Here is a 24896-nt window from a genome sequence, read left to right as displayed (position 1 = left end):
ACTTCTAGGAATATCCCTCTCTACTACTCATGCTACATAATTGGGCAATGTTTGGCATATCTTGCCCAGAAACTCTCTCCCACATCTAAGGCTGATTTTAGGGGAGGACTTTTTAAGAAAATATAACTTTTCATGCAATTATTCTAAAAGGAGGTATGTTTTCTTGGGAGAAAGAAAATTATTATGAGGGATCAGAAGTCACAAGCTCAGAGTAAAGGAAACATCCCACTAAACTACAAGTCTCAGTGTGTGAATAAAGCAGAGCTGACTGAGGGAGAAAATGACCATGCGGCTAGTATTCAATCTGAATCAGATGAAACCTCCTCATCGAAAGAAAGAGAAAATCTGGATGCTGACGACACTAACGAAGTTAATATACATGTAGATGATGAAATCACAAACGATAGACAGAATACCATCTATAAAGGGACACTGGGAGTCAGTATAGAAAGTAAGACTGAGAGATCTTATAGGAGAGTAAAAGGTGACAAGTATATATCTCGAAGGAAGCAGGATGGGCAATTCCCTGGAATGACAATGAATGTAAAAATTTGCAGGAATGGGTTCAGGGCATTAATGCATATGCAGAGCAGTTACTGAAGACTCAGAATGTGTTCTTACAAAAAAAAAAAAATTTTTTTTTTTGAATTGAGACCCAAGCTAATAGAAGGGTCTTCCCCAGAGAACTGAGGGATAGATTAAGGAAAAATTTTTGTTAGAGAAAGGGGGGACCTTTGTTAGATCTTGAATGAGGAATTTTCATAAAAAAATTACTTCATTCAAGATTTAACAAGAATAAAATAACTAAGAGATACTTGTACTATAGTAAGGAAACATTGTAAAAAGGGAGGCATAAATGAATAACTTTAATGTGAAGTACAAGGCAAAAATGAATTTGTTTGTCTAAATAGAAATTCCGTTTTGTAAGTTGTAGTGATCAAAATGTATTCTATGTGAAATGCATATCCAGCATAAACAAAAGTCCAAGGGTCGCGTCCTAGTCACCCAGTTTGGCGTAATGCCTGAGGCGAAGGCTTATGCGGAAGGCGAATTGAGCTCGAGTTCTCCAAAAAGAGCACTTCTCGAGGAGAAGAGTTATGACGAAACAACTTAAGGGCACAAGGGAAAGTGCCGTGTGAAGATCTCTGTGAAGATCCGTGTGAAGATCTCTGCGGAAAAGAGGGCACAACGGAGATAGAATAAAGAAGGATTCGCACGAGCTTCAAGCTCTCTCGAGTTTTGTTCCTGTTCTCACTTGGACCTGAGGTTGCTGACCAATTGAAGGTGCTACGATGTCGGACGGCAAGCTCTCTCCCATGAATGCTTGATGGGTACTGGACGGGTAGTATGCGAGATGTCGGCATCCACTAATTCGGGCCATCAATAGAAGTCCTACCAGAATGAGGCAGCAGAAAGTTATTTCCCAAAGGTGGGAACACTGACCATAGTGACCCGCAAAAGATCGAGACAAACGCTAGCATCGTCAAGTGCAGAGAAAAGCCTTATCGGATGAACAACATGACCTCCACGTGGACGCAAACTGATGTAAGTGCAGAATCTTATCCAACAAAAGACAGACAGACCAGTGGAGATGGTAATCAGACACAGTGATGGTAACGTACAGAACTTTCTTACTTATTTTCTAATACTATTAGAAGGAAAGGTGAATCAGTTTCTAGTGGAAAGGAAATTATGGACAAATATTTAGGGAACTTTGAATGACTAATATGCTTAACAATTGGTTGGTGTTTTCATTAGACTGGTTGTCTAATAAATTATGCTCATGTGTGTGACCAAATTAATGTGAGGAGCTAGAATTCTAGATAGAATCTGATTTAAAATTTTGTATTGTGAATGTTATGTGTATCATTGATTAACTTAGAGGCTAAAGTTGTTGATTACTTATTAGAATGTTCACTTGTATTCGTCAGTTTGATTTAGTGTTTACTTGATTAAATTCTTGTGTGTATTTGAATCTAATTATAAGTACTCTAAGATCCTAATAAACATGTTTTGTTATGTAAACCTAAGTGTTGTCTGAGCATGGGACCAACTTACCACTCATAAAATCTGAACCTATGTGAAAGGGAATAAGAAAGGGGAATTTAGAATGTTAGAGTCACGACTGCAAGCTAAGAATTCTGCAGACACTTTAAAACTTCAGTAAGATAAGATAAGATAGGCGTTAAGATTCTGGGAAGGTCTCTCTGAACAAGGATTCTTCTGTCCTAGGACTCTGACTGGCGCAGCTTCAAAAAACAAATTTTTCAGTGTCTGAAAAGGAGACGGCCCCAGAAAGAAAGTCTAAAGAATTCACTCTTAGTTGGTGGCTAATTTTTACTTTTATAGGGAAATTACAAAAGGGTGATTCAGATTTTAAGGTTAGAAATTTCTGGAAGGGATAGATCACAGTATAGGGAAGAAAATTACTTTAAGAAAATCATTAAGAATTTCAGAGAAAGCAACGTCGTAACAGGAGACAATGTGTCAGCCATTATACGTAACTTCTCGCTTGCCATTTATTATATGGAGTTGTGCATGCTCATGAGGAGATTGATGGAGTGACTGACAGCTGACAAAGAGAGTGTTTGGTATCTGGATAACGAGAAAAACAAGTGGAGAACTAATGGAAATTTGAGAACAGCAACCGGAGAATTTTGTTCTTAGGAAGTTTTTAAGTTTCACGTGACAGTCAGAATATTAATAGAAGATTCTGAAAAGGAATCGTAGAACTGTCGAGTCTTTAAACTGGAGGAGTTGAGACTGTCAACAAGTATTTAGTAAATAAAAGAAGATATTTCAGTCGACATTTTAATTGAATGTTTAAGGAAACGCTGAATGGAAAGTTATCTTCTGTTTTAAGGACACTGGATTATTATGGAAAAGGCAACTGGTGAAATTTGAAACTAAAGTGGCTTAACATGAAGAGCTCAACTTTGATATGTTGTTTACAAAATAGTAGAAGAAACTTCTTTCTCTGGTACAAAAATTAGTAAATTGTGTGTGAAATTGAACTGCAAGAGGTAAGAATATTTTCACTTCAGTGAGACAGGAGGAATAATATTGTATGCTACATAAGGGGGATAAAAAAGGATCCCGTATAAAAGAAGAAGAAAATTTTATATTTTCGGAAAGGGCCTAACAAGAAACTGACTAATGAACATTTTTTGCGGTTCTGAAAATAAATGGTAGACGTGATTAAGTATATGTCAAACAATCCAATAATAAAATGAGTCAAAGAATGAATGATTTTAATATTTTTGAATAAGAAAATCTCTAAAGTGTAGATTTATTTTAGAAGACCTTGGATCCAAATAATTTTGTAGTTATTTATGTAATTTTATTTAAAGTGTATATGTTTTAGTTTCATTAAATGTATATATATATATATATATATATCTTTTATTTGGTCTCGAGTCAATAATTTTCCAGATTCCAATTGATGCAAAAGTCATTGCACCAACTGGAATACCAGAACTTCATTTGTGGAAATGGACTACACTATAAAAGAGTGGTTTTGATTTTGTAATGTTGTGTTATTGCCCACCCTTTAATAGTCAATTTACACCTTTAATAATACATTGATATGTTTCCTAATAGCTCTTCAAGAAAAATGTCAACAGATTTCTTCTATCTCAAGCCTTTTCTGCACCCAACACCAAGCACTGTAGTGCTACAGGTGCTTGTACCTCTTGCATGTAGGATAAATAAAACATCAGTCAAGCCTATTGTAAGAATGATTTTTTTTATTATTATTATTATTTCGGGTGACTCCAGGAGTCCTTAGACTCATCGAGGGAGGCCCTAAACATCATGTCCACACAACTATGGGATTACATTCTCACAGTATCTATCATACCTTGCCTTGAACTCGTTCACCGTCATAGCACCCACAACAGACTCTGGCAGCTTATTCCACTCATTTACCACTCTAAAAGTAAAGAACCCAGCTCTAACACCCCTGCTAACCACACTCTTGCCCAGCTTCCATAGGTGTCCCCTAGTTCTCCCACCACCAGTCCTGATCTCAAAAATATCCTCTGAATTAATCCTATAGAATCCCTTTAGCAATTTGAATGTCTCAATCATATCTCCCCTTTTCCGCCTATCAACTAGTTTCTGCAACCCACAAATCTTCAACCTGTTCTCATATGGTTCATTCCATTGACCTGTTATCATCTTAGTCACTCGCCTCTGGATCCTCTCCACCACCTCCCCATCAAGAAGGAACCGAGGTGACCAAATCTGGGCACAGTAGTCGAGATGAGGTCTTATCAAGGCTTGGTAGAGAGGTACAATAACTTGCTTGTCTCTGCTCGTCAAGGTATTTTTCAACAACCAAGTGAGTTGATGAGCTGATTTAGCTACTTTTGCAATGTGCCCCCTAAACTTCATCTCCCTATCCACCAACACTCCCAAGTCCCTGGCCTCATCAATCTCTTGGAGTACAGTTCCACCAATGTGGTATACTGCTGCTAATCTTTTCACCCCAAAATGCATAACCTTACATTTTGTCACATTAAATTGACATCCATTCTCCTTAGCCCAGAACTCCAATCTATCTAAGTCATCCTGCAAGACTTTGACATCTTCTGCATTCACTATTGCCCTAACCAACTTTGCATCATCAGCGAACAAATGAATTGTTCCACTTAGATCCTTTCCAATATCGTTAATGAACAGATTAAACAGCAGTGGTCCAAGAACAGAACCCTGTGGCACACCATTAGTCACAGGCCGTCTTTTGGACTCTACTCCTGAATAAACTACTCTTTGATATCTCTCCATCAACCAACCACCTATCCATCTCACCAACCCTATATCCATTCCCATATGTTGTAGTTTATGGATTAGTATTCCATGTGGTATCCTGTCAAATGCCTTTGCCAGGTCCAGCAGTATCACTGTAAACCCATTTCCCTTATCCAGTTCAGCCGTCACCTTGTTATAAAACTTGAGCAAGTTACTGAAGCATGATCTACCCTTCACAAAGCCATGCTGTCCCCTGTACAGTATCTCATTTTCATCAATCCATTCCTGTATTTTTCCCTTGACTACTTTCTCCAAGACCTTGACAACGACTCCTGATATGCTGATCGGTCGGTAATTTGCAACCGTAGTCTTGGATCCTCCTTTATGCAGTGAAACTATTTTCCCCTCTTTCCACACCTTCAGGACTAAACCAGACCTGAGACTCAGATTAAACAACATGGTCAAGGGCACTGATAATTCCTTAGCCGCTTCAAGCAAGACCCGTGCCGGTATACCATCCAATCCCACAGATGTGTTCACATTAAGGTTCTGTAATAGACTAGTCACCTCCACTTCATTCATCACTATTCCCGTATAAACTAATGGTTCCTTCATTTTTTCAATGTCACCACCTGGATGATATGCTTTTGCAAAGTGCTCGCTCAGTAACTCCACTATATCGACTGATTCAGTGACCTCCTTACCATTGTCATTCCTTAAAATCATTTTGCCGTGTACAGTTTTTTTCTTACTTGCAGCATATTGAAAGAACTGTTTGGAATTCTCTTTTGCTTGCATAGCTAGTTTCCTTTCATAATCCTCTTTTGCTTTTTTTACCACACTCGTTACCTTTCTGGCCTGCATTTTATACCGTTCGTGTGCCTGCAGGTCACCCCTTTCTTTAAGAATTTCATATAAATTTCTTATATTTGGGAGACGGTTATTTTCAAAAAGAATATTTACTGTATCATATCCAACCATCTGGTAATTTATATGTAACGTTTATGAATAAAATGACACATAAGAAGTTCTTCTTTTATATTCATTCATATTGTAAAATCGTATATAGAAGGAATTTTATACAAAAATTCCTTATATGCCTATTTTAATAGAAAAACGTAAATCCATACAATATACTTGTGATGAATCAGCGATTTTTTTTATGTAAGTAATATAGAAGTATTTTAAAGTGAATTGTTAACTAATGTAACTGCCAAATTAATGTAAAGAACAAAGAAAGTTAAGTGTGAATTAATTTGTAAGAAAAGAAAGTTCCAGACGGATTAACTTATGATCTGAGGAAATTACTAAGGTCAAAGTGTGTACAGGGGTTTCCCGCATTATCGCAACGACGAAAAAGGTGGCGGGTGCAGACCCACGAAATACCCAAGGGGTAAAATCATCATAGTTCCAAGGTCGAAGGAAGAGAATAAAAAGGGGAAAGATCGATAGATCGGGGCTCCTTTTCCCGCAGGTAGTAAGAAGGCTTTTTCTCATTAGTGGCATGTTGAACTTAGGCATGAACTTTTTGGTATTGTCATCGCCTTTACCCAGACGTTGTTCCGGCTCTCGATTCCAGCCCTAGATGCAAGGAATTCCATTGTGTCTTGCAGACTCAAGGTCGCAGATCCACATCCTGCCAACAGATGTCTGGAAGTAATAGAAGGCTCGATTATGCAGTAACGACGGTCAGTTCTGAAATTCCAGCCACCAAGTTTTCTAAAGGTTTTCATTGATGAAATATCTTCGATATCGTAATAGGCGGTCGGTAGTGAGCTATAACGGAAGGTAAAAGAAGGATCTATAATTGCGGACTATACGACCAAGTAAGGCCTTGTATTAGAAATTTCTGAAACTAGAAATTTCTGAAACGTGCGGAAGAGATTGCTATTGCATTGAAAATTTTATTAGAGTAAAGATCATTAATAAGGACTCTAGGTTGTGAGTTTGATTTTTTTGAAGTAACCTGCTGAGTTATGTGTGTTAAGACAGAGTTAACATAAGTGAAGGTTTAGAGTGAATGATATAATTTAATGTCTGAGTTAAAAATATGATGTAGTATACACAAATCTGTTTTAGTGTATGAAAAATTTATTGGAATAATTAGTGCATTAGTCAATTGTAAAGCTAGGTTGATTAATTTGAATCCAAGCTAGTATTGGTGAAAAGTATAGAGCCTGAGAATTAACTTATTTTTAGTGCTAACTTTATTGTACTTTCAATTAGAATGAATAAATTGTTTTGTTCACCAAATAATTTGCCTGATTCCTGCATGCCAATGCACTGCTCATAAAATTGAACCTGTATGATCTAAGGGGATAGTTTACCACGACTGTAGAATTGAGTTTTACGTTGCTTGACAGAGTATTGAGAGTTGGAAGTATTTCCATGCTAAGCAAAGTGTTTTTTCTTTAGGAAGGATATTTAAATTTTATCTGAGACTCCTGATGGCGCAGTTCGAAAAAATAAAAATAAATTTTCAGAAGTCAAAATTGAAGAAATACGCTTGCTATTATAACAAAGGAATTTGGTTCTAATGCGAGGCAAGTTCCCAGGTTATAAAATTATGAGCACGTGAATAGCTTAGATACAACCTTGAGAAAGGAGGGTCAAAAGGTTATGAGTAAGGATTAAGAATAAGTAACTAGATCAAGCAACAGATTATATACTCGGAGTTGCGACTGTTAAGATTGAAATTAAATTAAAGTTTTGAATAAAGAATAAAACAAATGTAATAAAAATTTACAATGGCAGACAAATAAGATATAATATAAACAACAAATATTTAACAATATAACTATTAAGTATCATTAAGTACCCCCAGGGGTGCACGAGAACTGGCGATCACGGGGTACCCAAGCTGAAGATACCGAGACATGGCGGTATAACCATTACATCTGGTTGGAAGGAAATGTCCAACCCACCAAGCTGCATGGAAGGCAATGGACACCATGTATACTTTTTTCTTTCTCCAAGTAATGATGAACAAGTCAATACGGAAGAATGAGTTATGCACAAGAACAGATGGGAATGCTGGGTCTGATCTTGTGCAGTATGCTACCAGGGAAGGGGTTTGTAGATCTATGTTGGAGTCCCAGGAGGACAAGAGCTGAAATGATGCTGCAGGATCAAAGCCTGAAGGAAGTTTTGGAACTAATGTAAGGACACAACATAAGAAAATGAACCTCAAAGAAAATACATATATGGGCACCTGGAATGTTAATTCAATGTATCGAGCAGGGAAGATGGTCAATGTGATCAGAGAAATGAAAAGAATGAAGATATCAGTTCTTGGACTCTCAGAGGTTAGATGGCAAGGGAAAGGAGATATAAGAACAGACGATGGATTTCGATTAATTTACTCAGGAGGAGAAGAACATCAAAGTGTGTTGGAATAATGTTGGATAAAAGGGTAGCCAATATGGTGGAGGGATATTGGCAGAGATCTGAAAGAGTGATTGCCTTGAAAATAAAGGCCAAACCTAGAAATATCTTCATAATTAAAGGATATTTACTAACAACAGATCATACAGATGAAGAAGTTGAAGAGATCTATCAACAAATGGAGGAATGCTTACATTTAAAAAATACTGATAGTAATTCTAGAAAGGCTTACACGCTGGTTTAACATGATAATTAATACTTAAGGAATTGACAGCGTACACTAGAAATATAAATTGAAACAACTTTAATATATACTTTCCGATATTTCGGCAATGTCATGTTGCCATCTTCATGGGAACTTAAGATAAAGACATGTGCACGCAAGTACTACATAACAGCAAATGAGAAACAAAGCGAGGAAGCAACCGTTTTCCTTAAAGTCCTGATGGTACCCCCTGGCAGGCTATATTAAGTGTTCTTGGCCTTTGGGCTGAAGTTCTTCTGATGTATGTTTCCAAAATTTGGGGCAGTCTCATGCATCCAAATTTGTTGAGGTTTGGCATGTTCCTAAGGTCTGAAGGCAGATTCCATGAATAGTCTTTCATATTTGAACTTGCTCCAGTGTATTACTGTGGCTTTCTTCCACCTTATTCTGTGGCAAGTATGCAGAGCATGGTCTGCAAACCGAGAGTGGCTGTACTGGTGTGAAATCGGATGTAGTCCTTGTGTTCTGAGATTCTGATATTTGCTGTCCTGCCTGTTTGGCCAAAGTAGGACTATTTACAGCTGCAAGGGACCTGCTATACACCAGGTAGGTCTAGGGGAAGTGGTTGGTCTTTAGTGGAGCAGATAAGGGATGCCAATTTTCCATATGGTCTGTAAGAAGTGGTCAAGACATGTTTTTTTAGGATTTTGTTGAATTTTTCCGAGGTGCCTCGGATGTAGGGAATGGTGATGGATTTAGAGTAATTTTGGAAACATACATCAGAACTTCAGCCCAAAGGGCAAGAACACCTAATATAGTTGCCAGGATGCACCATCAGGACTTTAGGAAAATGGTAGTTCTTGCTTCATTCCTCATTTGCTGTTATGTAGTACTTGCGTGCACGTGTCTTTTTCTTCTTAAGTTCCCATGAAGATGGCAATGTGACGCCGAAATATCGGAAAGTAATATCGGAAACTTATATATTAAAGTTGTTTTAATTTATATTTCTAGTGTATGCTGTCAATTCCTTGAGTATTAATTATCACTGATAGTAATGGGAGATATGAATGCAAAGATAGGGAAAGGAAGAGAGGATGGTCTGTGGGCCCTTGGGGCTTGGGAGAAAGAAATGTTGCAGAAAACACAAATTGATAGTGACTAACACCTGGTTTCAACAACATGAGAGAAGACTGTGTACCTGGAGAGCACCTGATGAAGGACAGAGAGGTGAAGAAATCGGAAATCAGATTGATTATATATTAATTAACTCAAGATATAGAAATGTAATAAAAAATGCAAAAACTTATCCTAGAGCAGACTGCAATAGTGACCGTAACTTGCTCACAATTAAAATAAAAATCCTAAAACAAATAAATAAGGAAAATGCAACTAAAAAAATAAGAACTGATGGACTAAAAAGAAAAGATATTAGAGAGAAATATCAAGCTGAACTAGAAAATAAGATTAGCAGTATTGATACCGATAGATCTCTAGAAGTAATCAGGACTGATCTAAGAGAGAAAATAAAGGAATGTGCTAAAGGTCTTCTGGGTGAGGCAGAGAGGAGAGGAAGGAAGCCCTGGATTACTGAGGAGGTGATAGAAAAAAATGGACGAAAGAAGAAAATAGAAGAATAAGAACAAAGATGAAGCTCAAGTCAGGTATAAAGAGATCAATAAACAAATAAAAATCCTGGCTAAAAAGGCAAAGGAAGACTGGCTCAATCAGGTCTGCAAGGAAATAGAGGAAAATGATAGAGCAAAGGATATGAGAAAGGTCTATGAAGGGTTGAACTTGATTTCAGGGAAGAAGAGAAGGATAAAAAGCAGTGCTTTGAAGGATGAAAGAGGAAAGATTTTGTTAGAAAAAAATGAAAAAACGATAAGATGGAAGAAGTATGTTACAGAATTTTATGGAGATGAAGATAATCTGGAATGTGATCAGATAGAAAATGATGATGCCCCAGAAATTCAGGAATGGGAAACCGAAGAGTAGCCATTAAAAGAATAAAGGATAGGAAAGTTCCAGGAGTGGATGATATTCAAGGAGACTTACTGAAGGCATTGGGAAAGGAAGGAATAAAACTTCTGTCCATCTTTAACAGAAGTCTGGAGGAGGATATAATACCTAAAGACTTCATAAGATCTATTTTTATTCCTATTCCCAAGACTACGGGAACATGGATTGCAACAAACACAGAACTATCAGCTTGATTAGTCACGTTGCAAAATTCCTAATCAACATAATATATAGAAGAATGGAACAGATGATAGAGAGGGAATTAAATGAAGCACAGTTTGGTTTCAGGAGAACCAGGGGAACCAGGGAAGCTATCACAACGCTATGGATATTGGGGAAAAGAATGATCAAGTGCAATAAAGATTTATATCTATGCTTTGTGGACTATGAAAAAACTTGATAACATTAATCACTCTGTTTTATTTGATATTTTGCATAAAAAAGGAATAGATAAAAATATTATAAGAATTTTGTTCAGAACATACAAAACTCAAGAAGCAAGGGTCAGATTTGAAGGAGAGGATACTGAATGGATCCCCAGAAGAAAGGGTGTGGGATGTCCCCACTCCTTTTTATTGTCTATAGTGAATGGATGATGAGGGAGCCTTGGAAGATCTGAAGGATGGAATAAAGATAAATGGACACCTGATAAATAATATAAGATATGCAGATGACATTGTACTAATGAGTGAAACAGAGGAAGGCTAGCAAAGAATTTTGAACAGACTGAACAGGGTTGGAAATGAGAGAAATATAAAATGAAAATAAACATTCAGAAGACCAAAGTGATGAAGATTTCAAGGAAAGGAAATGATGGGATGTAAATCACTTTGAACGGACGAAGAATAGAAAATGTAAAAAGTTTTGAATACCTGGGAGTTGAATAACAGAAGAGAGTAGATCTAATTATGAAATAAAGCACAGAATTAAAAAAGCAAAAGCAGCATTTTTCCAAATATACCACATATTAGGAAACAGAAATCTGAACAAACAGTTAAAAGTAAGAATCCTCAAGACAATGATCTGGAGTGTGGGGACGTATGGATGTGAGTCCTGGACGATCAATAAGGAGATGAGTGACCGAATGAATGCATTTGAAATGTGGTGCTTGAGAAAAATGGACCTTATCAGCTGGACTGAAAGAGTGAGCAATGAAGAGGTTCTTAAAAGATTCAAAATGAAAAGAGACTATATGGCTAGTATCCAAAGAAGAAAAATAGCGTTTGCAGGATATTTGATGAGGGGTTCTTCTGGAGAGCTTCCCAGAATAATATTGCAGGGGATGGTGGAGGGAAAGAGAGGAAGAGGAAGACCCCAACTGCAATGGAAAGACAACATCAAAGATTGGACGGGCAAGAAACATACAGAAGCAAGAGATAGAGAGGCATGGAAGTGGACTGTTCATCAGCTGCAACCCTCTTAAAGAGAAGGCCACAGGATTAGATTAGAACTATTAAGTAGCTAATCTTTTGGTTTGATATCCCCTTTCAAGAAAATTTTGCTTAAACAGTAATATATATATATAATGAGACACAAATTTGATGCCAAAACAAAACCAATGCTTTTAGAAACTAATTTATGAAAGTTCAGGTACTTTACAGTAATTGACAAATAACACAGAGCAAACAACTTAAACAAATACAGTACCTCAATTTCTTTTTCACTGACTACTCCTCCTTCAATCAGCTTTTTAGCATACTGATCTAACACAGGTACTTGCTTACGAATTTTAGTATACATCAAAGGTTGAGTGAACATTGGCTCATCAATTTCATTGTGACCATTACGACGATAGCCAACCTGACAAAATATTTATAAGAAATTAATGTTAATTGCATTAGCGATTAAGCTAAACAGGACTACTAAAGCCCCATCAGCTTACACTTGCAACAAATTTCAAAAGAAATGAAGAACATTTTCTAACAGAAGACAAATCCTGCTGTGTACAGTGTGCACTCATGCCTTCAAAAATGTCAGCTGTGTAAGCTGACAACTTTTTTTTTTTTTTTTTTTTGAGCAGATTAATTCATGCAGGTAATATTGTTTTGTTGGGTGCATGCTTAATTACCTATGATTGTTAGATCACTCAGTCCAGATGATGAGGTGAACAATGAATTGAAAATTAACAAAAAAGGAATTATATGTACAATATATTAGTACTGACGTTTTTTTTTTTTTTTTTTCACGAAGCTCTTTAATTTATTAATCAATGTAAAATAGCATGCTTGTTTCATTTAAGAGTACCCCTAAGTTTTGATTTTAGTGGCTTATTCACTTTTCACCTCTGATTTCCTTTAAAAAAAAAATTAGAGGTGCTCTTAAACAAAATAAGCATGATAGTTTGCACTGGGATTATACATAATTTTATACAATAGTTCTCTGGTTTTAGTGACCTACAAGTGATGCCTCAAGATTGCTGTCTTGTTCAGACATACTAATAGGTAAAATCCAACAGCCAGTCTTGATCGTAATAATAAATTATATGATTAGAACAATCATAATTAGCAAAATTTTGCAATTGATAAAATCAATATACCATGGTGTTAGTGAGAATTTTTCAGGTCTTAGGTGCCTTGAAAAGTTCCATGTATAGACTGGGGCAGTTTTCCAGATAAGACAAAAAATAAATAATAAGGCATGGTTGACCAATTGGTTAGGGTATCCACTCTATAGTCAAGAGGTTGCGTGTTGGAATCCCACCTAGGCATGGATGTTTGTCATTGTTTTCTACGTTCATAGAAGTCAATAAATACTCATTCCAAGATGGAGTGGGTCCAAGGGTTGTTTTTGTCAGCAAAGGTTGGTCGATTGGTAGAGACTCTGCTACTAATTACTTGCAAAAAGTTAGTAGTTGGAAGGGGCTCAATCGTTCGATGGTGTTGGCACACTCTCTCGATGAGTCTTTGGACTCCCTGGAGGTGTCACATAATAATAATCATAAATAAAATATGTAGAGGACAGTGGATCTGAAGAAACAAAAAGGTCCACAGAATGAAGAGGAGAAACTGGAATTACTGAGCTACTAAAGACCAAAGATCTAAAAAATGAATTAAAAAAAAAAAAAGATTGCATGCTTGAGATGAACAGTGAAAAAGACTGGATGGTCAATAAGGAAATGGCTAAAAGATCAGCAAACAAAGGTTTACATGTACAAAATTACCATCACAAATCAAAATTAAAAAATAAACATCCTAGCAAATCAAGTATTTTTGCCAGAGTAACAGGCAAAAGACCCAGAGGAAGACCAAGACGTAGATGGATTGATACAGTAAAAAGCTCCTTAAAAGACAGAAATATAAGATCTGATAATATTGAAATCCTGATAGATAACAGAAAACTGTAGGAACAGACGAAATACCTGCTGAAATTCTAAAAAAGTTGGGAGATGCAAAACAAAATCTATTAATCTATTAAGAGACAGGAAGTATATGATTTCTAGGAAAGTTTGATTGTAACAATACCCAAGAAAGGAAAGGAAAATTAATCCTACTTTTTAGATTGGATGAAAAAATCGGAAACTCGCTGGACCAAATGTGTACACCTCAATGGAGACTATGTTGAGAAATAAAGGTGATTTTTTCCAAAAAAAAATGTGTTTAACTTATTTTTTTACCAAACTTTTCAAACAACCCTTGTATATATGTGTATACTCCAGATGATGACCTTATGTGAAGGTTGAAACGTCAGGTGTTTATTTTGGTTTATATTCAACTAAAGTTTTGTTCTAACACAGTAGTTGTTTCCATAATTTTCATGATGTATAATGATTAACAAACATTTAGATTAATTTTACTTTTGTATAATGCATCGGCATGTAGCTTGTATATTGTATATATGTATGTTCCTGATGATGACGTCAATATAGAGGCTGAAATCAATTGTTACTTACTTAATGTTCTTCTTCTTTTTTTGAGTGCCATCTCCTATCGGAGGTCGGCGACCACCTTGGCAAATTTTGAGTGATTCTCAACTATTCTGAGCAGTCTCTCAGAGTTCATACCAGTCCACTGTCTGATATCTGCCAGCCAAGATTTTCTTCGTCTTCCTTGTCCTCTTCTTCCATTTATCTTTCCTTTTATAATCAATTGAAGTATCTTATATTTTTCATTACGAAGTAGGTGACCAAGATATGCAGTTTTCCTTCTTTTTATAGTATCTAAAAGTTCACGTGATTTCCCCATTTGTTCCAGTACTTCCTGATTGGACGTTTTTGCTGTCCATGGGATTTTTAACATTTGTCTGTATAACCACATCTCAAAGGCTTCAAGTCTTTTTATTGATGTTGTCTTCAAGGTCCAAGTTTCTGCACCATACAGCAGTACAGACCATACACAGCATTTAACCATGCCTACTCTAAGCTCTAAGTTTAAACTGCGGTTACACAGTGTTGATTTCATCAAGAGAAAATTTTTTCTTGCCATTTCAATTCTAACTTTTATTTCCATTTCTGGATTGCAATCTTCATTTAACCAGCATCCGAGATATTTAAACTTTGCCACTCTTTCTATTTGTTTCCTATTTAAAAAAGTGCTAAATTAAGAATCGGTTTCTTACTTATGACCATGAATTTAGTTTTGGTGATATTTATTTTTAATCCCATTTTTTCACTCTCTGTATTTATTAGTTCCAAAAGATTTTGAAGATCCTGAATATTGTCAGCCAGAAGAGCTGTATCATTGGCATATCAGATGTTACTGATGATTTCACCATTTACACTAATCCCTTCCTTTCTTCCTTCCAAGACTTTTTGAAATATGGCTTCTGAGTAGATGTTAAAAAGAAGAGGTGACAGCACACATCCTTGCCTTACTCCTCTTTTGATGTTAATGGAGTCTGTAATAATGTCATCAACTTGAACAGATGCCTTTCAGTTCCAATATAAGTTTTCAATGATCCTGATGTCTTTACCATCTAATCCAATTCTTTTTAATAGTACAATCATTTTAGCATGTTGGACTTTGTCAAATGCTTTCTCAAAGTCGATGAAGCAAATGAATATTACCTTGTTTTGGTCAATACATTTTTGAAATAAGATCTGAGAACAGAAAAGGGCCTCTCTTGTTCCCAAGCCGTTTCTAAAGCCGAATTGAGTATCACTGATGGTGTCTTCACATTTTCTGTATATTCTTTTTGGAATTATTTTCAGAAACATTTTGAGAATGTGACTCATTAGGCTGATCATTCTATAGTCATTACAAGTTTTCGCATTTACTTTTTTAGGTAGCATGATGAAGGTCGACTGTAACAAGTCTTGAGGGATTATGCCTGTATCGTAGATCTTATTAAATAGCTTTACTTAATATGTTAATGTTGTCACCTTCTAATAACTTTACTATTTCTGCTGGTATTCTATCTGGTCCTAGGACTTTACCATTTTTAGCTGAGTTGAATGCACATTCTACCTCTGATTTTAGAATGCATGGACCTTCTATATGTTCATAAGTATTTTCTGGGTTCTGTCTGTTATCAGTAAAGAGTTCTTCTATATATTTCACCCATTCTTGTATTTTGTCATCCTTTTTGGATATAATTTCTCCCTTTTTGTTTCGAGGGATACAGAATTATTTTTTCTTATACATACCTGAGGTCTCTTTCATCTTTTTGTGTAGATTAAAATTGTCATGTTTTTCCTGTAGAATTTCTATTTCTTTACATTTTTCATTCATCCAGATTTCTTTTGCTTTTTTGCTCTTATGTTTAATAATTTTCTGAACCTCTGTATATTTTGTTGGATTATGATTTTTATATGATCTGCATTGATCCATGAGAGAAAGAATTTCATCAGTCATCCAATCTTTCTTTTTTACTGCTGTATTAGGACATAAGGTATTGGTACATTTCTCTATGAAGACAGATTTCAATTTGTCCCACGATTCATCAACCCTCATGATGTCACGAGGGTTGATGAATCATGATTACTTTACTTAATGTTAAGTAAAGTAATTATTCTAACACATGTTGTCTCCATAAATTCTTCATTATGAGTGCTATATCTAGAATCGATATTAATTCAGCAAGACTTTTTTTTTTGACATTGTCAGCATCCAGGTATCCAAAAATGTGTTAGCAGAGCTAATTACAGGTGTTATGGTCACTTAAACAGAATGAGCAAGGAAAGATTAGCAAAACAAGTGTTCTCTGCCAGGTTGGCAGGAAAACGAGGAAGACAAAGAGATATAGGTGGATTGATACGGTACAAAGTGCTTTAGACGATAGAAATATAAGATCTGATAATGTTGGAGTCTTGACAAGTAACAGACTGATTTGGAGGAAAATTGTAGATAGGAAGTTAGTAATGATGTAAATTTTTCATGTAGTACTATCATATCCTGCACACCCATTGAGGGTACATGTCAGGAATTTGATGATGACTTTTTTTTCCTTTTTTTTTGTCGCAAGAAACTATTCATGCCAAAATTTAACTTATCAAGAAAAACGGCTAACAGACACAAACTTATCTTCATGTTGGAGTCTTAATGGATTTTTTACAACACTCAAAAAGGATTAAAATAGAATTTAATACTTCCTATATTTCGTCCTAGTCACTAGGACATCTACGGGGATTACAAAAACAACTAATGTAACATGCACACAAATATCATACAATACTAAGCCCAACCACGTGGGTGACACTAAAGTCCTATCTAGGTGGAGCGCCCTCTAAGGGTGGTAGTAGGTGGCCTGGAATGTAAGGTGGGACCTCTGGTGATGAGTGTTTCCCAAATCTTCGGAAGCTTAATGCAACCGTATTTATTAAGATTTGGTTGGTTTCAGAGAGCTGCTGCTTCTAAGAAAAGTCTCTCTTTCTTGAATTTGCTGTCGTGGAGCATGGTGGTTTTCTTCCATGGTACCCTGTGGGTGGTGTCCAAAACATGGTCAGCCAAGCCTGAATGACCATAGTTGTGTTTACAGATGTAAGACTTGTGTCCTGCAAACTTGCTACCCGGAGATAGCCAACAACATCAGACTTGATGTAGCCAACATCCTCGTTCATTCTTCGCCTCCAAAAAGTAATTTATTGTACGCCCAATGCACGGCTCTCCTGAAACTATGGAAAGAAAAAAGTATCGTCATCACCAGAGCGGATAAGGGTAATGCCACAGTCATGCCACAGTGATATTGTGAATGAGCAACACAAAAGGTATAAGATTAATCTCAGAAGAGAATTTTACATAGGCAGATGGAATGTTTGGGGGTCTACAGATGGGTACTCTTGAGATTGTCTGTAAAGAGATGGATAGGTATAACAGTGACATCCTGAGAATTACAGAGACCAGATGGAATGAAGAAGGTCACTTCAAAAGACAGGATGGTAAGCTAGTTATTTACTCAGGCGGTGACTCAAAACATCATGGGTAGCTGTGATACTGAAGACAGATCAAGCAAGAAGCTTTCTTGGTTTTAACCCCGTTAATGATAGGATACTTTCTATTAGACATAAGGCTCAGCCTACCAATGTATCAATTGTGGTAGTTTATGCACCCCACACGGATAGGCCTGATGAAGAGAGTGGGGAATTCTATGAAAACTTACGAACTGTTTTGGACTGCCTACCAAGGAGAAATATATTTTACATCTTCCTATCTCATCCATCCTAGGAATGGGTTGAGTCCCCTCCTAATGAGGGGTTACTGGCATATTAATGCAGCTGATTTGCCACTCCTCTGCTGCATCCCCTAAGGAAAATGTAAAAGTGGGAAAGAGTATGAGAGTTAGGCCAGAGTGTGGAATGTTTGGTCTGGGTGAATGTAACACCCATGGTGAAAGATTGTTGGAATTTGCCCAGGCTAACCAATTAGTTATTACCAATACCTGCTTTCAGAAACACCCATGACAGACCTATACTTGGATATATAACATTGATAGGTCAAGGCACCAGATTCATTACATTCTGGCTCTCCAGCAGTGGAAGACGAGCATCTCTGATGTGCATACTTGTCCTGGAGCAGATTGTGGTACAGACCATCAGCTAGTAAGAGTCAAAGTAAGACTAAGACTCTAAATACTTCCAGGTCAGGCACATCCCACTAGATTGGATATTAGAGTAATTCCTAGTGGATTCACAGAAGAAACATCAACTCGGCTGAATGATTTTTGGAGACCAATGAGGAGAACTCATCAGAATTTAATTCAGCAGTTTCTTTTTCTTTCCTTTCCGACTCTCCTCTCTTACATGCTGGATAGCATTCCTGTTTACCAGTGACAGATGTTTGAAAAACTCACACTAACATACATGCACGGGAGGTAGGGAGGGAGAGAGAGAGAGAGAGAGAGAAAAAAAAAACTGTGTTATTTGATTTGTTGTAGAAAGTTTTTATATGCAATTACACTTCAAGGAGAACCCATGAAGTCAATATTCAAGGACAGCACAACAATGTATTAAGCTTTTGTATATCAGCGAGAGTTGTTATGTGCTCTATCAGGAAGTAAGTGGCATACGATCAATGAAACAAGATGGAATCTCGTAAAGTTATTTTTTCTTGGATATGCTTTTGAAGATATCAGCAAATCAGGAAAGATGTTTTTCATATATGCTAAAAGATATATGCATATATAAGTGAAATCTTCAACTTCTTTTTATTGTATTCTAAGGAATTTGATAGGTAAAAAGACTGTATGAATGAATAAACTTTATGAAACCAACTAAATCACCTTTGCATGAAAAGCCCTTATAAATCTTTATAAGTTTTTTATGTCCTATATGGAATGCAAATCTAAAGTTTTCCAAATTAAGGGGAACTGTCACGGTATTCTCATGACAATACACGAAATTCATCTTCTACCTAAATAGAAAATATCTGGACTATTTTCTATTTATAAAGAAAAGAACTTCAGTTCTTATAATTAATTTATCCATAATAGTTACCCTAAAAGCATCCTTAATAATTACAAATAAACTATTAGAATAGCCAGTTATAGTGGATAACATGCTACAATGAATTTCTTTAACAATGCATTGTGAGTAAAGGCATTTGACTTTGGACAATTTGATAATTTATTACATGCTGAGTGTTTATAATGGTGTTTGCTAAAGTAAGAAAGAAAAAAAAATAGAAAAGCAACTTTCAAACCACATACAGATACAGAACAAGGCCTTTATCTGTCTACCACACATCACTGACATTGGACTTTGGACAATTTGATAATTTATTACATGCTGAGTGTTTATAATGGTGTTTGCTAAAGTAAGAAAGAAAAAAAAAATAGAAAAGCAACTTTCAAACCACATACAGATACAGAACAAGGCCTTTATCTGTCTACCACACATCATTGAAATTTCCACAAAGCAAATATCAGGTAACCAAAAACGTTTGTGTGGTTTTTCATAACAAAAATTAAACAACTGCAGAAACTTTCATAAATTGCTTTATTCATCAAAATAAGCACCTTCACAATCTACAACTCTTTCCCAATGAGATACAAGTTTGTAAATCCTGCTTTTATAAAATGTATTGTCTTTAGAAGTAATAGATCTAGCAACCTCTGCTTCAATCTCTATTTTATTGTGAAACTGTATTTCGCATATGATTGTCTAGTGCCAAAAAAAAAAGGTGATAATTGCTTGGAGAAATGTCAGCAAATTATGGAGGATGATGGAGTATCTCCCATCCTAAAACACAAATCTTCTCATGGGTAAGTTTTGCATTATGAGATTTTGCATCACACCCTGTAAGAATAGCACTTTCTTCCAATTAACTAGTCGTGGCTGTTTCTGAAGTAATGCATCCTGTACATGTTGAAAGTTTATTTTTCACTTGGTTAGAGTATAATAAATTTAGTTTAATCCTTTATCCAAGTGTGAGCAAACAAAGTTTGGCAACTCCTATAGGTAGAGATGACCTGCTAATTCTTCTGCCTGGTATCTCCACTTGGGCCTGGCTCCCACTGAAGAGACCTCAATAAAGGTCGAAACTAGTCTGGGTTGTGGCCCCTTCCCTTAATGCATAACATTAGACATATCTGCAGGGAGATGTGTTTTGCATTATGGGAGATACTGAGATAGGAGTGTTGGTAGCTTGCTCCACTTTTGCAAGGAGTGTCCTGGTGTTGTACTACCTTACCCCAGTCCTGAAGATACTTTCAGGCGCAAACTTTGTTTGCTCACACTTGGATAAAGGATTAAACTAAATTTATTATTACATCCTGTACATGCTCGAGTTAAATCGAGTAGATCTCAGCTGTAATTGTTTGGCATGCAGTGAGAAACTCATAGTGGGCAATACCAGCTCCTCCAGTCCACCACACAGAAATGCACAGTCATGGTCAGGGTTACATGAAGACAATGACTTGTTTATGCCTTATTAACAATTTTCCTTTGAATTATGTATCATGCATTTTTCTGTAGTATCTGTATATACAGGTACAGGCACTTCTTTGTAAATGATATCTTCTTCAAAAAGGATTTTGCAGCAAGAATAGACAAGCTCCTCCACATCTGATGTCAATTTAAAGCTAAGATTTGCACCAAGATTACCACTTCTTTAACTTTTTTTTTTTTTTTTGGTGGATTCAAAGTCAGGCATAATTTGTGGGCCACAAATTTTTCCACTGCCACTAGCAGCAATTTCTGACTCATATTCTTCCATTTTTTTTGTTAATGCTATAACTCTTTCAGAATTCTTTTAATGTCAACTTGCCTTCTCATCAGTCACTCTCTTCTTCTTTGGTGCATCAATCTGAAAATTGGTAAATATAGCAGCACATCACAACATCCTGTCTTGTGACTTCCTTTTTATCTCTTCATAACTCTTAGTGCCAGTTAGCATCATTATGTTATTTATATATGAAATTCTTGATCTGCCTTGTGGCCTCTTTCCTTCTACAGTCCCCTCCATTATTTCTGTAATCAGTCCCCCATTCCTCAAATGGTGTCCAATTAGGCCTTTCCTTCTCTTATTGATGTGTTTCATTAATGACCGCTCTTCATGAACTATATTCAGAACTTCTTCATTACTTTTCTTTTCTGTCCAACTAATTTTCATCATCTTTCTCCAGCACCAAATTTCAAATGCCTCCAACTTTTTCATGTCTTGTTTTGTTAGAGTCCAGGCCTCACAACCATATAATGCAATGCTCCATATGTATGTTTTCACTAGCCTTTTTTTGAGCTGGATGCTAAGTCCTTTACTAGTAAAAATGTTTCTTCTGTTATAGAATGCTTTTTGGCTAGGATTATTCGTGCTTTAATATCTGATTGGTTTCTTCCATCTTCTGATAAGACTTCCAAGATATTTAAAAGAGGATACTTGTTGTAGTAGGTTATTATTTATTTCCAGGTTTATTTTCATTGGATTTGCTTTACTTGTAATTAATAATTTTGTTTTCTTATAATTAATTTTTAGGCTGTACTATGTGAAGATTTCTTCCATCTTTGTTAGAGTGGCTTTCAGTTTGTTTTCGTTATCAGCTAAAACTGCTATATCATCCGCAAACCGTAGCCAGTTAATATCAATTCCATTTATCTTAGTTCAGGTTTCTATTAGTTCTTTCAGTTTATTTATTGCATCTTCAATGTACAGATTAAACAATATGGGTGAAAGAGAGCACCCCTATCTTACACCTCAATGTAATTTTGCAATTGTGGTTTTTGTTGTATTGCTGGCTGCTTCTATCAGGGCTTCTTGATGCTTGTAAAGAATAAATATGAGCCTTTTATCTCTCCAATCTACCTTTATTGTTTTTAGGAGGTGAAACATTTGATTCCCGTCAATCCTATCGAAGGCTTTCTCCAAGTCAAGAAAGACTATCAGAGTATTTTGATTCTTCTCCAATCTTCTTTCAATAACTGTTCTTAGAGCTAGGATTGCTTCTCTTGTCCCCTGCTGTTTCCTGAATCTAAAATGGTCATTGCCAACATATTCTTCAACCTTCTTTGTTAGTCTTTTTTGTATAATTTTGAGTAGTATTTTTGAAGCATGTGATATTAAGCTTATTGTTTGATGATTTTCACACTTGTTTGCATTATTTACTTTAGGAATGGGTATGATAGAGCATTGTGTAAAATCTTTGGGGATGATCTCTGTTTCATAAATATCCTCTATGATCTTGAAAAGGTATGATTTAGTTCTGTTTCCTGAGTATTTTATTAATTCTGAGGAGATGTTATCAGTGCCTGGTGCCTTGTTGGCTGACAATTCATTCAGTGCCCATTCAAATTCATCTTTTAATATAGTTGGATCAATTTCTTCCATATCAAGAGTCTTGTTTCATCTTCTATAGCCTTGGCATCTAGATCTTTTCCACTATATAGATCTTCTAAGTACTCCTTCCATCTTTCCGAAATTTCTTCCTTATCTATAAGTATGTTCCCCTGTTTATTTTTGATAATTGTACTTCATGCCTTGTTTTGCTGCCTTATTCCTTTTATAATGCTATAAGCTTTATCGATTCTTCCAGTCTTTGTTAGATCTTCTATTTCTTTACATTTCTCTGTAAACCATTGTTCTTTTGCTTCTTTACACTTTCTATTTATCATATTTTTTAGAAGCAAAAAAATCCTAGGTGATCCATGGTTTTTTATTTGCTTCTTCCTTAATCCTATGCAGTCACTGGCAGCCTTGATGATTGTATCCTTCAAATGAGTCCATTTTTCCTCTATGTTTTTCTTTTCCCTCTCTCCAGTTTTAATGCTTTCATCAGTTTGCTGTTTATAGTTTCTATGGTTTTCCTCTGTTTTCAGGTTACTTATGTTCCATTTGGGCCTTTTCCTTGGTTGTGACAACTTTTTAAATTTCAGATTACATTTCAATAAAACCAAATTGTGGTCACTATCAACATCAGCTCCCAGGTAACTTTTGCATGATTTTACTTGATTTTTAAATCTATTTCTTGTCATAATATAACCTATTTGGTACCTTCCTATATCCCCTGGCATTTTCCAAGTATACCTTCTTCTTTTTGGTACCTCATAACAGGTATTATTAATGATCAGACTGAATTGGTGGCAGAACTCCAAAAGTCTATCTCCTCTTTCATTTCGGCATCCAAGTACATACTTTCCCACCTCTCTACCATCTTTGCCTTCACCACTGACTGCATTCCAATCCCCCATGACAATAAGATTATCTTCCTTCTTGGTCGGTTTGATTAGATTCTCAATATCTACATATACTCTCTCTCAACTTCATCATCACTGTGGTCGCTAGCAGGCATGTAAGCTTGTATTATTATAATATTTGTTGGTTTTGCTTCAGTCACTACAAAACACTATTTGAACATGTGGCCATCATCTTAAAGTTTTTTTTTATGACATGCTGATCCACTAGTTAAATCAATGAGGTGGTGTTTAGTGTGAAATCATTTCACTTAATCATGCAAGATACTCATGCTCTATACTACAAGCTCATGTATTATCAACAAATGGATGAGCTTTTTTTTTGGTGTTCTAAGTCTGATGATATCACTACTACTGGTGTAACTTAATTCACAAACTATAACCACCACAATCATCAAATTCCTGATAAGCACCCTCATGGGGGGTCGGGAGGGGGACAGGATATTATGATAGTACAAAAGAAAATGACACATCATTACTAAATTTCTATTGAAAACTTTCTTCCCAATTAATCTGCTGTCTGTGCGGTAAGCTGAGTGGCTATGCACTTTGCAACCATATGCCTGGAAAGGGAGTGTCCTGGGTTCAATTCCTTGCTGACATGAGGAGCTTAGGATCTTTCTCAGATGTAGCCAAGTTAGCCAGTCTTGGGCATGGACAGCAGGGTTTTCTCTCCAGTTTATCTGGGGTTTTTCATCCCGCAAGCAGGCAAACTGGCCTTGAGAAATCAACGCTTCTACAAACATAGAATACACCGGGAAGCATAGGGCTAACCACCTTATCCTTGTGTATAGTTGCGGTTAAATGAATAGAAAACTCTCGACATGGCAAAATAAAAGAAGGTAAAAGAAAGAAGAAGAATTGATCTGTTATCTGTCAGATCTTATATTTCAGCCTTCTAAAGCATTTTTTTATATATCAACTCATCTAGATCTTGGTCTTACTCTGGATCTTTTTTCTGAAAAAAAAAAAAAGGGAGGAACAAAGTTTGGAAAAACATTTGTTTTGCTAACACATTTCCTTTCTCATTCTGTTTAAGTGAACATACCATCTGAGATTAGTTCTGCTAGCACATTCCTGAATGTAACAACATCAAGTTTTTGCCTAATATCCTCAGTTTTAACATGCCATCTGTTCATTTCTCTAAACTTTCTCACAACTCTCATATCTAATTAGTCTTGGATCTATAAATCAAAACTGGTTTGAATACACCATCATGTATACAGCTAGATGATGAATTTTTTTCTTATTCCATATAAATTTATTTAGCTGACTTCCTATCATATCAGCTCTGCTAATTCACAAACCAATCTTGAAAAATTTCACAATGCACCCATGCCTTTCAATCCATTATTAAAAATCACTGGAAGTCAAGCCTTAACTACATTCTTCAGTATTGGGTTCTTGGAATGATAGATAAGGAACAATTTCATGAGTGAATAATCTTTGGTAATAATTCAAAATTTCCCACAAATCTGTTAG

General features: G+C 36.0%; 1 protein-coding gene across 1 annotated transcript in view; it reads right to left on the bottom strand.

Moving 5' to 3' along the window:
• The window catches only part of LOC150104414 (2-oxoglutarate dehydrogenase complex component E1-like), a 596096-nt gene that overhangs the window by 318218 nt on the left and 252982 nt on the right, over positions 1 to 24896 (bottom strand). The window contains exon 12 of the mRNA XM_090396361.1: positions 12008 to 12160. Coding sequence (XP_090252487.1) covers positions 12008 to 12160 — 153 coding nt within the window. The remainder of the gene's footprint in view (positions 1 to 12007; positions 12161 to 24896) is intronic.

Source organism: Typopeltis vanoorti, chromosome 8 (genome assembly GCF_054136105.1).
Source record: "Typopeltis vanoorti isolate ZY-2024b chromosome 8, IOZ_Tvanoo_1.0, whole genome shotgun sequence".
Lineage (NCBI taxonomy): Eukaryota > Metazoa > Arthropoda > Arachnida > Uropygi > Thelyphonidae > Typopeltis > Typopeltis vanoorti.
This window is presented reverse-complemented; position numbering and strand designations above follow the sequence as displayed.